Source organism: Protomyctophum parallelum (assembly GCF_964188405.1).
Source record: "Protomyctophum parallelum genome assembly, chromosome: 18".
Classification (NCBI taxonomy): Eukaryota; Metazoa; Chordata; class Actinopteri; order Myctophiformes; family Myctophidae; genus Protomyctophum; species Protomyctophum parallelum.
Genome location: NC_139716.1, coordinates 14,821,707 through 14,837,389, shown reverse-complemented (window position 1 = coordinate 14,837,389; position 15,683 = coordinate 14,821,707). Strand labels below are relative to the sequence as shown.

Below are 15,683 nucleotides of genomic sequence, written 5' to 3'. Positions count from 1 at the left end.
GGGCCTCATGGCTACAGAAACAGGAGATAGGCTCCTGCCCTATGGGCCTCATGGCTACAGAAACAGGAGATAGGCTCCTGCCCCTATGGGCCTCATGGCTACAGAAACAGGAGATAGGCTCCTGCCCCTATGGGCCTCATGGCTACAGAAACAGGAGATAGGCTCCTGCCCCTATGGGCCTCATGGCTACAGAAACAGGAGATAGGCTCCTGCCCCTATGGGCCTCATGGCTACAGAAACAGGAGATAGGCTCCTGCCCCTATGGGCCTCATGGCTCGGCAAGGCTACTTACTACTTACTTGTGCCGAATCTGGGTTGCACATGGTTTGTTGTACTCCTCCTGGTGTTGTGGGTGTGAACTTCGTTGACATTAAGGAAGTATTTACCTAAGTATTTAGGTACATGGGTATCTTGGTGGTGTAGCGAATCTTGTGGACCAGACCCATTGCAAGATGCTGTACTCTGTCGTCAACCCTAAGCCATTCCAGCCTGTCAAAATGGGCAGGGGTGAGGTGGGTTCAGGGAGTGAGGCCAAGTAGTAGCCTGACCAGTTTGTTTTGGGAAGTCTGGAGCCTTGATTTTAGGGCCTTTGATGTGCTGTGGTACCAAGTGGTGCATGCATAGTCGAAGATTTACTTAAGTACTGTACTTAATACAATTTTGAGGTATTTGTACTTTACTTTTACAGTAGGCCTACTATTACTTCTACTCCACTACATCTCAGATCCAAATATTTTACTTTTAGTTTTGTTACTAAACTAATACTAGTTAGTTTGAAATTTTTGATTATTATTACAAAACATACAGTAACCACTTCAGCCCTATCTACAAGCTCACAATGGGTCGCAATGCGAGCTTGTAGATCTGCAATTTTCCTTTGAAAACTTTAAATGGGACATTCTGCATAGCGAGTACTTTATACTTTTGGCCCTTGATGTACATTTTATGCCAATTCTTTTATACTTTTACTTTTACTTGTAAACGGAGTATAGTTTTTCTTTTTTTACATTGCACTATTGATACTTTTACTTAACCTATTCAGGACGGGAACTACATATAAATATTTGGGGGTCTTTGACATGAAAATGTTTGAGAACGACTGACATAGAAACATGGGATTTTCAGAAAACGGTTAGGATTTAGAAGCCTTTTATTTTATCTTATTCAGCCTCCGGTCTAGTAAAACAATTTAATCCATTTTCCACCACGTTTACGGCACCTGAGAGGCGTACGCAGACTCCTCCTTCTGCCTCTCGCTCTGCCGCTGCTTACATTCCCTCTGGTCTTCCACTGCCGCCGCTCCTCCTCCTCCTGTGGGTTGGAAACGTAGAGTATATATGAATAGAGACGACCCTGAGGCCAAATGGACATAGTGGCCCAATTTGGTATTGCAGTTTGGACCCAAATCGTGAACGCTCTGGTCCGTTGACTATCATTGCGCACGGCCATGACGACACGTGAACGGATGTTTCATACGTGAACGCACGTGAACGCGTGCAATGATAGTCAAACGGTCAGCACGTTCACGATTATGGGTCCAATCCATCCCAGAATGCAAGCTGTTCCTACCCGGAAAGGAGGAGTGAAATCGCCTCATGCGCTTTTGAGCAATTTAATGCAAGTGGGTGGGAGGAGAAATCCGGTGCCGTTTCTATTCATATACGTATACTCTGAGGTTGGAAAGGCTTGGAATTGGGGACACGGTGGCACAGTTGGTAGTACTGTCGCCTCACAGCTAGAAGGTCCTGGGTTCGATTCCCGCTCGGGGCGCTGTGGGTGCTGGCGGCGTGTTTCCTCATCAGTGCCCATACCCGAAGGCGGGGTTGGCGAAAGGGCCTTTCTCTGTGGAGTTTGCATGTTCTCCCCGTGTCCCCTAGGGTAGGTACCCTCACAAAAACATGCAGTAATCCTGGTCTCTAAACTGCCTCCCCCTGGCCAGCCGGGGCGCCTGATGGAGGGGAAAGGAATTGGTTGGAATAACGTGTTCCTTCCACGCGCTACGTCCAACCAGGGAAACTCCCCCCTGTCAGGTGTAAAGGAGCAACTTGGACACTCAAGCATGAAGGAAGCATGAGTTAAGTCCGTTGCTCTCCCCAGGTTGGCGGAGGGTGTGTAGAGCCCAGGATCACATTAGATGATTGACACAGGGGTGAAAAGTGGGTTACAAAATCGTGGGATAAAAAATATATTTTATTAAAAAAAAAAGGAAAGGCTTGGAATTTGTCTTTTTCTCTTTCTTCCTGATGTTTTATAGCTATGCAGTGATAGGAGATTAATCGGCAAACACATCAGTATCGGCTCGATTCTAGTTGTATTTAGATTAATCGGCATTTGCTCGTTAAATCAATCAGACCGATTAATTAATCGGTCCGATGAATCGGTCTGTCTTTACAGATAAACAAGCCCAAAGGCTTGAACAGATCTTCAAGATCACAATCTGACTTGCCTAAGCCTGCAGTGCAGATACCCTGTTACATGTACTTTTCAGAATGGCCAAAAACTTTGAAAACTTTAAATGGGACATCCTACACCAGACCTGGGCATTGTACGGCCCGCGGGCCAAATACGGCCCGCCGGCTGACTCTGACCGGCCAGTGAAAGATTACTTGATAATCCCATTATCCGAAAATAAAACATACTTTCTAATTACCTTATGGGTGGACTAAAACCGCATCGCTTTTATTTTGAAGCCCATGCATTCTCACAGTTCACACAATCTGCACGTCAACTGTGCACGTGAATTGCGTGTGATTGAGAACCTGTCTTTCTTCCTTCACCCCCCTCATATGCGAAAATGTCGGCTTTTTGGATTTATTGTTGACTACGTCGGTGAATGCAAATAGCCATGAAGCATGCAGCTCCACAACACGGTAGGCGCAGGCGCATGCTTTGATTACCAAACTTCCTTGCAGGAGGACAAGTTAAATCCCATTATGCTTCATTGCTTTATTTAACCTGCCTCGCCAATAAAGTTAAGATGTTTTAAGATGCTGCCATATGGCGTTGTTGCGCCCAGAATGTGGCATGCTTCTGAAGTTCAGACAGCTTGGGCGATGCGCCGTGAGCTTGTGGATCGTCTGTTTTCAGCACACGAGTCGATCGACACCGTTGTACCACCAAGTAAATCTGGCAGAACGAACGTGCACACATCAACATACAGCGCCTGCCAGGCTGCCAAGTCTCAACAATACCATTACTGGTTGGCTTATTATTGTTTTCAGAACGTCGTTGTTTAATGGTTGCGATAGTAAGCAGCGCACCATGGGTTGTGAAAGTGGCACCTCCAGGGTCCTCCGAATGGAACTATTAAGAGAGCTACCTCTAATGTTCTCATTGTTAAAAGAAAATGCTAGTATTTACAGGACTTGTAACTTAAACAAAAACATAGTTTTCAACTGGGAAAGGAAACGTCTCAAGCCTGCAAGAGTGCAAAAAATCACACCCATGTGAAGTGAGGGGTGCTCTTATTGTACATCATCATGATGTAAAATAGTCACTCTGCCTATAATTTGAGTCAAATGTTTCACATTTAGTTTACCATTGCTTTGCAAAACAATGCCATTTACTGCTATTTATATAGAAATAAAATTGATATTATGCATAATTAAGTTCAGCAAAATATTTTCTGTTTCTCATTTGGCCCCTTGGGAAAAATAATTGCCCACCCCTGTCCTACACTATGGGTAATTGTACTGTTGGTACTTTAAGTACATTTTGAAGCCAATACTTTTGTACTTTTTTCCCCCATTAAAATGTCGAATTCCAGACTTTTACTTGTAATGGAGTAAAACATGTGATGTGAGTACGTTTTCCCAGCACTGACCTCCTCCTGCTGCTCCTCTCGTGGCGGGTTTGGGTTTCTTGGTGAATCCGTAGAGTTCGTCCACAGAGAACTTCCCTCCTTTACCGCCCGAAGGCCCGACTGACGCGGCCGCCCGGCCTGCAAACATCACGCTGAACGCGTGAACAACAAAGTATCTATTGCACTTGACGAGAGTTTTGGCCACCACTGAATTGGTGAGTGATTATGGAAAACGCGATAGCTAGATAGATCGTCACCTTCTTAAAATAATGGCCTATGTTATTTATTTGAGGAAAATTGTGTTTTTGCCGAAGGTCAGGCCAGTGTCCTCATGAGTGACACTGCAGGCCACTCTCCTAATTGAAAAGGATCATGCTGATCCCGCCCCTTTTATTATAATGACCATTAGTTTAAGAAGGTGATGCAAGCTAATACGAACCTCTAAAGCTGAGTTACTGTACGTTACTGTCAGTTATCGCAGCACCAATAAGACGGTGATGGTAAACAGTCACGTGACTCCAACGAACGCCAACACAGTGTAGAATTTGTCTCTCTTGTTTCAATGTTCTCACGAATACAAACGGTACAATGAGGACGTTGTTGTCAATGTGTCTTGCTGCTGTGGGTTTTCAGCTCTCAGCTCCCCTCAGTAGTTTGATCGTGTAATTCTGCAGAACCTCATCAGAGGGTTCTGCGACGGTTCCTCCCAAGGTTCTGCTGGTTCTGGTTGTGTCAGTACCGGACAGTTCTGGTACAGAATGCGTTGTGTTTTCTCCTGTTTAGAGGTTCTGTTAGTGTCGGTCCTTTACACGTTCAACCGTCCAGGGTTTCCTCATCTCCGCTTTGAAGTTCTTCAGCCGTTCGGCTCCAAATAATGTCCTCTAACTCTGTGGAGTTCCTTAATTCTCCAACGTTCTGCCAGATGTGTTCTACCCTCTGTCACTTTGAAGGTAGTGTTTTATCTCGCTGTTTACACAGTTTTATCTCTCTCTCTCTCCCTCCCTCATTATGTTAAGTAGTAATATTAATCCTGTTAATCCTAAAAGTTAATCCTAAAAGTCAACAGATTAAAGGCATGATGTTACATTTTTATCTGTCAGTTGATCTGCCCAGTCTTGTGTGTGTGTGTGTGTGTGTGTGTGTGTGTGTGTGTGTGTGTGTGTGTGTGTGTGTGTGTGTGTGTGTGTGTGTGTGTGTGTGTGTGTGTGTGTGTGTGTGTGTGTGTGTGTGTGGGTAATCTCCTACCAGGACTTCTTGTACAGTACATTCAGTACAGTATAATGAATGCCTTTATTGCAGACTTTATTGCATGTACCCAAATGTACATGTTAGACAGGCATCTGTGACAGTAAAGGCTTTTAAGCCAATGTCATCTAAGACTAGAGGAGTATCTAGTGCAACTTTTGACAGGGTTATTTATACTGACGTTGATGCTATGATTCACAGACTCATCCAAGCTACACGAATCTATGCATTAAGTTCCGGAGAACAGCTTGAAAAGTATTGACTCTTGCAGCCACAAACATTTCACATTGCACTGCACCATCTAGGCTTTTTCAGTAAAATTCTCATGGCATCTAGTTCTACTAGGACCTCTAGTGCTGCTGGTTTTATGTCCTTCCAGGACCTCTAGTACTGCTGGTTTTATGTTCTACCAGGACCTCTAGTGCTGCTGGTTTTATGTCCTACCAGGACCTCTAGTACTGCTGGTTTTATGTCCTACCAGGACCTCTATAGTACTGATGGTTTTACATCCTTCTGCATAATGCGTTCCTGGTTGTTGGTATATGCGCTTGTCCAAATGTCCATAGTGTACTGAATGCTACAGTAAAAATGTAGCGCTTTGTTCATCACTGGCCCAGTGCCCTCCCCAAAACCCGGACCAATAATTGTCTCAATACCAAGTTCTCCCAAAACGGATAATTGACAAAGGAATACATTGTCATAAAAAAGACAGTACATATAAATGATAGAAACGCAAACTGGAGCAGTGGAGCTGGAAGTCAGTCATAATGAACTTTTCCATGGTACTACGGCCTTGTCTGCTGATCATAGTTCTTTTCGGTTTAGTATAGTTATTATTTGCGCAAGTACTAGTTTCGCCCGGGACTCGTATGCACCATCCCAGCCGTCCCGCCAATTTTGATGCGTATGCAACTATGCACCGTCCCAGCAAATGATGTAATGACTAATTGTGCCTGATACGGCAGTGGTGCCAGATTACATACACAGGAGCATTACCTTTAATCCTCCCAACACTAAAACATATCCTCATTACGTCACCATCGAAAACCAATTACACTCTGGCATTGGGTCCTTTAATCCACATCTTTATTACGTAATCATTGAGAGCTAGTTATACATATACTATGTATGTATAAAACCAATGGTTTTCGATGGTGGTGACGTAATGACGATATGTTTTAGTGTTGGGAGGATTAAAGGTAATGCTCCTATGTATACATGTATGTAATCTGGCACCACTGCCGTATCAGGCACAAGTAGTCATTACTGAGATTTGACAGTTTGTAGCGGTCGAAAGTACTTGCGCGCTCTGCTTGCGCACTAGTAGGCCATAAATGGCCTACTAGTGTGCAACAAGCAAGTATGCACTCGACAGAGTGCAGTTCTAGTTTATTTACTGTTTTTATTTAAGTGTATTGAGGTGCAGCCCCCAATCTAAGTTTTTCCACAATGCATGTACTTGTACATCTGTGTGACAATAAACATCTTGAATCACCTGACAGATAGGAGAGTACAAGAGATGAGACACAGATTATAGTGTATTTTGACAGCATGCCTGCAATGCTGGTGAAACACCACTGGATGTCAGTGTAATGATGTCACTGTAACATCAATGATAATAATATAATTATGCCCGTGGGGGGCACTGTCTGGCCTACTTGGAACGATGCAAGTTTGAAATGCATGCCCCGCCCCAGTTTATTATGCATGCGTCTCTTTGTCAGGCATGGCCCAAATACGGAGTCTATGCAGCTGTGTCCCCTTTTATGTCCATTTGGAGTTCTTTGTCAGGCTTGTTGGTTCATTCATTCATGCATTCATTCATTCATTCATGTATTCATTCATTCATTCATACATTCATTCGTTCATTCGTTCATTCATTCATGCTGTGGTTTCACCTAGCTGACATGGGTATCGGTTGTGGACGGTAACAAAGTAACATTTACTTGGCACTGACATTTTTGTGTAGTTCCTGTACTTCACTTGAGTATAATTTGTATTTTTGGATACGTAAAATTATGCCAAATATTGTACTTTTGACTTGACCACATTTCTACCAAGGGAAAAATAGTACATTATGAATTAACCACTTAACCCATTTTGGAGCGGGAACCCCTTTTGGTGTTTTAAACATTATGTTATAATTTAGCTATTGAAAAATAGCAGATCGACAAGCTCATAGCGCGCCACTCGAGCTTGTAGGTCTGCTATTTTAGAAGAATCCTGAAAATATTTATTTCAGAAAACTGGCCTAAATGGGTTGAAGCTCTATTTCACTTAGTAAAATCTTTGATTATTTTGGGAAAATGCAAATTCAATGCATTGATATATAAAATGTACTTTGTAATTTACACTTTTGAACACAACACACAAGTACATTATTAAAACCACACAATGCACACAGAGTCCGGTTGGGACAGGAGGAAGCAGCGGGCGCTCTTTATTGATTTACTTCCATTTGCTGTGAGCTAGCATTCATGGATATACATAACTTGTACTGTACACACGCAATACACAAGCCTTCAAAACACTTAAAAGTACAGTAGCCACCCAAACTGGACAACCAAGCGGAAAACAGTACATTAAAGGTGTAAGTTATTCGCTTAAAAGTGTTAAATATAGATCTATATTGTGATACATTGCTATAGTGGTATAAGATAGTGTTTGTTCAGCAAACAAAGGGGTCACCCTGTTTCTCAGTCCAACTCTTCAGTTAAAACCCATTACGTTATGTTTTAGCTATTGAAAAATAGCAGATCTACAAGCTCATAGCGCACCACCGAGTGGCGCGCTACGAGCTTGTAGGTCTGCTATTTTTGAAAAAATCAAAGAACGACTGACATAGAAACATAGCTTTGTCAGAAAACTATCAGGATGTAGAAGATATTTTTAGAATCTGATCTGATCTAGAATTTGTCGAGATACCACCTATTTGAACGAACCAGGAGCGAGAGAGAACTCATGCAGGATACAGCATAAACTGAATAAAGGTAAAATTGGTAAGTGATTAAATAAATAAAAGAGCAGACAAAACTGGAGCTGGAACAACATTGGATAAGTGTGGTTCTCTCTCCTGGTTGGATGGAAAATGTATTTTCTGTTTATCTAAGAGCAGGAGAGGCGAGCAGACCTCTTGTCACTGAACAAACAGTAACAGCAATGTTTTCTATACACTATATATATATATATATACTATACACTATCACAATCTGGAGCTGTTTAACACTTGTTTTTTTGTTTTTAAGAAGGAAATAAAGTCTCTTCTCTTACACCCCCTTTAAAAAAAAGACAAAACAAGAACAGATGCTGTGACAGCGAGTCAAATCATATACAGTATGGCACACGTTTCATATGTTTGTACACAAATAAATATTGCTTTTTTAAATACATATATTCCTCAAGTCGTCATCATCATCATCATCATCATCCTCCACCTCATCATGGCCGCTACCTGTATGTCAATTAATTTAATTTAAATATCAAATATATTCAATTATCAGTCATTAATGTATTACGTTATTGCTAACATCAAACGTACCTAATGTTACTTTAACAGTAATTTCGATAATAGGCATTGCTATGTTCAAAAACCAAATAAAAGCGCTGAACAGTAACATTTACTTGAGTACTGTACTTGAGTAAAAAAAAAACTAAAACTAAATATTATCAGATCACACAGTAGTATTTTGTGGTACCTAAAATAACAGTCAGGTTGGAGTATTAGGTGTGTGTGTGTGGGGGTGGGGGAGGAGGCGGGGCTTTCGAAGGCATGCACGAAGGGGATTCGCCACGGCAGGGAAGGGGGAGGAGCTTAGAGCTTTCGAGCGCAGGCTTCCGATTGGACGCGATGCGCCCAAGCACGTGTCACTGGAGTCGAGCCCGGTCACCGTCAAATCAGGAGTGTTAATTTAACTCAGTGAGTGTGCAAAAATGGAACCAAAAATGGACATTACGTTTAAGTTAATTTAACACAGAGGATTTTACACATGCATCCTTTTTGTGTGGTATATCTCTATACATTATGTTATTATTACTTTAGTGAACCGTATATCCATATATATATATATAGGCTATATATTTATATATATATATTTCTTTTCATACACTATACAGAGTGCTCTCATCCATAAATACAGGAGGGTTTTCATGTCATTCGATCATGCCTGGTACATTTGCACTAACCAAATCCATTTGCAGAATCAATCAATCAATCCATCAAACTATTAACTTCCGGTGTCGATATGAATTGATATTGCACAGGCGGACGGTTTATTAGTGGACAGTGATGATAAATACAGTACGCGCACACACGCACGCACACACACACGCACAGTCGCACACACACACACACACACACACACACACACACAGGTATATACTTCAAAAGTAAATCAATGATGACAACAAAAAGGTGAATCTACACAATATGTTTTTTATGAGCACGCAATGAGACAGTGGTGTTAAGTATCTAAGTAATTTACTCAAGTACTGTACTGTACTCAAGTACTGTACTTGTAGACCTACTATTTTTTATATTTGAAATTTGAGTCCTTTTGGGCCTATATATTTCGATACCAAATACTTTTACTTTTGGTACTTTAAATACATTTTGTTACCAATACCTTTACTTGTAACAGAGTATATTTCAAAATTATATATATTATATTATTATAAATCTGCATGGTACTTCTCCCCACCACTGTGATACAGTACAGTACATAAGAAGAAACACAGGGTTATAAAAATGCTTCCTCTCACTCTTTCATTTAATCCTCTCCATCTGACTTCCGTTCTCTCCTCTCCCTCTCTCTCCTCTCTCCGCCCACTCTGAACCGCCCGACCTTCACCTGACTCCACTGCCACTGATCACAGGCTGTCCGTCTGTCCATCCATCCAACCATCCATCCATCCGTCTGTCCACTACCCAACCCCCCCCCCCCCCCCCCCCCCCCCCCCCACCCTCTCTCTCTCTCTCTCTCTCTGAGGCTGACACAGCGATCTGTCACGTCGGTCCTTTGCTGAGTGAATTACTGTACCCCTCCATTACGCTAATGAGAACACCAGCAATGGATGAGAGACTTATGGAGAGAGAGAGAGACGAAGAGAGAGAGAGAGAGAGAGAAGAGGGGATGGTTGAAGGAGAGATGGAGAAAGAGTTATGCATAGTTTCATTATATAAACATATTCCACTGTTAGGTTCTTGAAGACTATTTTATGCATTTGATGTATGTTTTGTTCTTGCTTACTGTAAATCGCTCTGGATTAAGAGCGTCTGCTAAAATGCCTACATTGTAAAGAGGGGGAAAAGGAGGGAGAGGGGAGAAGGGGGAGGAGAGAATCACAGTGACATGGGATGAAGGAAGGACGGACGGACGGAGAGGATGGAGGGATGTAGACGGAGGAGTGGTTTGAAACACACAGAATATCAACAGGATGCGCACTTACTGTACGCACGCGACGGTAGAAAGTACATTTATTTACCCAAGCACTGCTTCCACCACTGCACGTACGCACACTAGCACTACAGCTGCATATGACATGCTATCACACACACACACACACACACACACACACACACACACACACACACACACACACACACAGGACCCATGTTCCCTCTAGGCCGAGCACAGGCACAGGCACTCGCGTGCACAAGACGAAACGATCTATTTGTTTTAGTGCTTCAATGCTTTCAAACGTTAACGGCACCCGGTTTGAACCTGATTATATAAACGATAAGAAATGCAGAAGACAACGCTATACTGTACATACAGAAAATAGCAGATCTACAAGCTCATCATGCGTCACAGTGAGTCATCGTCGGGCAGATTGCTGTCGTAGGCAATTTATGTTAAGGCTAATGATAAGTTAATGTTTTTGGCAATATAGTGTCTCTTTCGTTCTTTCTTTTTCTCCCCCTTTTTTTCTGAAGTCTAGCCAGCTTGAGAAGCATAATATTCTACTATATTTTTTTTGTCTTGTAGAATCAAATATTACCATATATAAAAACTGAATCCAAAATAAGGGGGCTGTAGTGTTTTGTATCCACATTTGTTATTTCACATATTAGATTTTTAGATTAATATTGTTATATCTTTTCTTTTTTTTTACTATTTTGTGTTCCTGTAAGGCTTAGTTCAGTCCTACTGAATGGCAACGTTGTTCATAGAGTGCGAGGGAATCTGTCTGAGCGATGTTCAGGCGCCAGTGTGGCCGTCGCGGCTAATGGGTATGACGTTCTATCGCTCCCCGCTCGGCCGCTCCGGGCCGTCGAGAGTTGAATGAGTCGTGACGATTAGAGGGAACAATGGCTTGGACTGAAATGAATACACACGCGTACACACACCGTGTATGTGTACGCGGTGTACACACACACACACACACACACACACACACACACACACACGCACGACCACACACACAAACATTTACTTGTTTGTGTTTAGTGCATTACTACAGTATATGAATGGCTCACGATTCCTATATGTGACTGATGATTTGGTGACCAACAGGTATAACGTCAAAACAACGCACGGATATGGACGTCGTACAACCCGTCACCCCGCGACACAGAAACAGACATCTTTTAAAAAGGATACTTTGACAAACTGGACATTTGGTTACTCTTTTAATTTGGCATGTGTTGCTATTACGGTGAAAATGTTCTGCCATGTTTTCATTTCCACTCAAATATATATCACTTGATTGTATGATTTACAGTAGTTCAACAGTTCATCTCCCCCCCCCCCCCCCCCCGATCACGTAAACACAACTGCTATATTATCTACAAGCGTTCTGTTTTAATACATAAAATATAATACTGTACTATACTTTTGTCTGGCTTCAAAAGTCAGTAATATCGGCACCGCTCCGAATGTTTGACCTATAACAAACGTGGAGGAGGATGCCGCACAGAACCACGTTAGCGACGTTAGCACGTCTGGAAGCTGCATGCTCGCTCCAGGGACGACAGAAATGATTTAAAAAAATGTGTATATATATATATATATATATATATATATATATGTATTTTTTAAACGACTCAACGAGGGAGCTTTCGCAACTTTCACAACCGCCCGCCCGGCCACCCACTTACCCCCACAACGCACAACAGGTTTCTGGCGAGGTGAAACTCCCCGTTCCCTTTTAACACAGTGGTTGGAAATGCGAGATCCACTTTGTCCTCCCAAAAATCTGATTTTATACTTTGACTTGTGGTTTGGCAAAAAATAGCCGATCTATAAGCTCACAACGTGCCATACTTGTGACACGTTGTGATCTTCAGGATCTGCAACTTTCGTCAAACGACGCAGTGTTACAACGGAGCGTGAATTAAATCGTTACACATGGATGGATGGGAGAGGACATGGATGACGGAAAAGACAAGAGCGGTGGTGTAGCAGGGTGGGTTCCTCTTTCCCTACTACCCGCCCACCTGAACACCACAGACCAGAGAGAAAGACTAGCGGAGCAACACACACGCACACGCGCACACACACACAGTCGCAAGCAATGCTCAAGACAACCAAACTCGGCAAACGGTCGCAAGATGGTCTTCAAAAAGGACAGTCGTGTGTTGTTGTCGACGTCTTTTTGAAGATCAACCTAACAAGCTAACAACAGTGTGTTGCATAGCACGACACTGTGTTAGCTTTGTTGTTATCTGGTGTATCCGACGTTGTCGACTCGACAAGCGACACCCGTCGTGTACAAATACAGCTTGAAAACAATGAGCAAATGGCAAATAAAAAAAACAGTCCAACAAAACTTCGTAGAAGCAGTAGTTAGTGGTAGTAGTGTTGTTCAAAACAAAAAACCCTGAAATGTTGAGAAGGAAAACAGATAAAACTAAACGATGTATAAAATAAAATAGTGGAGCAAACTGACAGAATCCTGGAGCTCAGAGTCTCACAGGCCTTATTTAAACGTTGTCGTACGTCAGAGTATAAATGATGCGTCGCTAACCACCTCACACGGTCACAACGCGGCCGCGCCCTCACACACACACACACACACACACACACACACGAGGTAATGGCACGCTGTTGACATTTTCCCTTTCTACTTCTTCATGCAACGGCGGCGACCGGTTGCCTCCATAATTTCGCACGGCCAGTGAAAAGACAGCAGCATCGATGGAGACGTATACCGGCATATTTCACAACGTCGGGCAAAAAAAATGGAAACGCAAGTTCAGAGAAGAAACACATGGTTGTGAATAAATTAAATAAATAACATAAATACAGTGTCAGAACTGTGTGTGTGTGTGTGTGTGTGTGTGTGTGTGCGTGTGTGTGAAATGTTTAAGCTCCGCATTTCAGCTGATATTAAAGCTAACGAGCGAACAACAAGCTAACAGTGCTACACACTGTCAGCTTGTTGTATATCTGTTCTTGTGTGTGTGTAGTGAAAAACAATAAGTTATAGAAGATACAGTATCTGATCTTTCACAGCAAAAATCTTTCTTTCATTCTCTCGCCTGTCTCTCTCTCTCTCTCTCTGTTTCTTGCACTCCCTCTCTCTCTCTCTCTCTGCGTGGGCTTGTGTGCGTGTGTGTGTGTTTGTGTGTGTGTGTGTGTGTGTGTGTGTGTGTGTGTGGTGATGTTGGGGGAGGGGTTCAGAGGTCAGTGCAGCGCTCCTGTTTGCTGTAGTGGTCGAACTGGCTCTTCCAGTGCATCATGTAGGATGACCAGCGATGGAACTCCACCTTCCACTGGCGCTCCGCCTCGTCAATGTTGTCTGGAGGGAGAGAGAGGGGGGTGGGGGGGGGGGGGGGGGAGAGAGAGAGACTGGTTAGAAAGAGTTATTTCAGCTCCGGTGGTCACCTCACCACTGAAAATCCAGACTATGAATGAGCCTTAACCTCCCTAATCTTAACCTCATTAAAACTATGCCTAACCCTAAGCTTATTCCTAACCTTAACCTCATTAAAACTATGCCTAAACCTAACCTTATTCCTAACCTTAACCTTAGTAAAACTATGCCTAAACCTATAACCTTATTCCTAACCTTAGCCTCAGTAAAACTATGCCTAACCCTAACCTTCCTAATCTTAACCTCATTAAAACTATGCCTAACCCTATAACCTTACTCCTAACCTTAGCCTCAGTAAAACAAATACAAGACTACAAGAACCCCTGGGGGGGGGGGGGGGGGCGACTGTGTTTTGGGGTGAGTCTTCCAGTTACCGGTAAGAATCGAGTTTTGAACTTGTTTTGAGTAAAGTAATTTCATCCTCTAGTATAATTGGTCCTCACTCATGAAGATGAAGTCTGGTTCACTCATACTTTGGAATGTGACGGTGGCGGTAGCCAGTCTGCCTATGAACTCACTATGCGTGCAACACTTGTTGTATGACAGAGAATACATTGGGCATTCCTCTCTACCGACTGTGTCTCGTTGGTGGGTTAATAAGAACACTGCACTGCATCATGTTCTGTGTCTCGTTGGTGGGTTTAAGGACACTGCACTGCATCATGTTCTGTGTCTCGTTGGTGGGTTAATAAGGACACTGCACTGCATCATGTTCTGTGTCTCGTTGGTGGGTTAATAAGAACACTGCACTGCATCATGTTCTGTGTCTCGTTGGTGGGTTTAAGGACACTGCACTGCATCATGTTCTGTGTCTCGTTGGTGGGTTAATAAGGACACTGCACTGCATCATGTTCTGTATCTCGTTGGTGGGTTAATAAGGACACTGCACTGCATCATGATCTGTGTCTCATTGGTGGGTTAAGGACACTGCACTGCATCATGTTCTGTGTCTCGTTGGTGGGTTTAAGGACACTGCACTGCATCATGGTCTGTGTCTCATTGGTGGGTTAAGGACACTGCACTGCATCATGTTCTGTGTCTCGTTGGTGGGTTAAGGACACTGCACTGCATCATGTTCTGTGTCTCGTTGGTGGGTTAAGGACACTGCACTGCATCATGTTCTGTGTCTCGTTGGTGGGTTAAGGACACTGCACTGCATCATGTTCTGTGTCTCGTTGGTAGGTTAAGGGACACTGCACTGCATCATGTTCTGTATCTGGTTGGTGGGTTAAAGGACACTGCACTGCATCATGGTCTGTGTCTTGTTGGTGGGTTAATAAGGACACTGCACTGCATCATGATCTGTGTCTCATTGGTGGGTTAAGGACACTGCACTGCATCATGTTCTGTGTCTCGTTGGTGGGTTTAAGGACACTGCACTGCATCATGTTCTGTGTCTCGTTGGTGGGTTTAAGGACACTGCACTGCATCATGTTCTGTGTCTCGTTGGTGGGTTAATAAGGACACTGCACTGCATCATGTTCTGTGTCTCGTTGGTGGGTTAATAAGAACACTGCACTGCATCATGTTCTGTGTCTCGTTGGTGGGTTTAAGGACACTGCACTGCATCATGTTCTGTGTCTCGTTGGTGGGTTAATAAGGACACTGCACTGCATCATGTTCTGTGTCTCGTTGGTGGGTTAAAGGACACTGCACTGCATCATGGTCTGTGTCTCGTTGGTGGGTTAATAAGGACACTGCACTGCATCATGTTCTGTGTCTCGTTGGTGGGTTAAGGACACTGCACTGCATCATGTTCTGTGTCTTGTTGGTGGGTTTAAGGACACTGCACTGCATCATGGTCTGTGTCTCATTGGTGGGT

At 43.2% G+C, this 15,683-nt stretch overlaps 1 protein-coding gene across 1 annotated transcript in view; it reads right to left on the bottom strand.

Moving 5' to 3' along the window:
* Positions 1-11,818: 11,818 nt before the first annotated feature.
* The window catches only part of ache (acetylcholinesterase (Yt blood group)), a 41,985-nt gene continuing 38,120 nt past the window's right edge, over positions 11,819-15,683 (bottom strand). Inside the window, exon 10 of the mRNA XM_083789026.1 lies at positions 11,819-13,786. Coding sequence (XP_083645152.1) covers positions 13,665-13,786 — 122 coding nt within the window. The 3' untranslated portion in view covers positions 11,819-13,664. The remainder of the gene's footprint in view (positions 13,787-15,683) is intronic.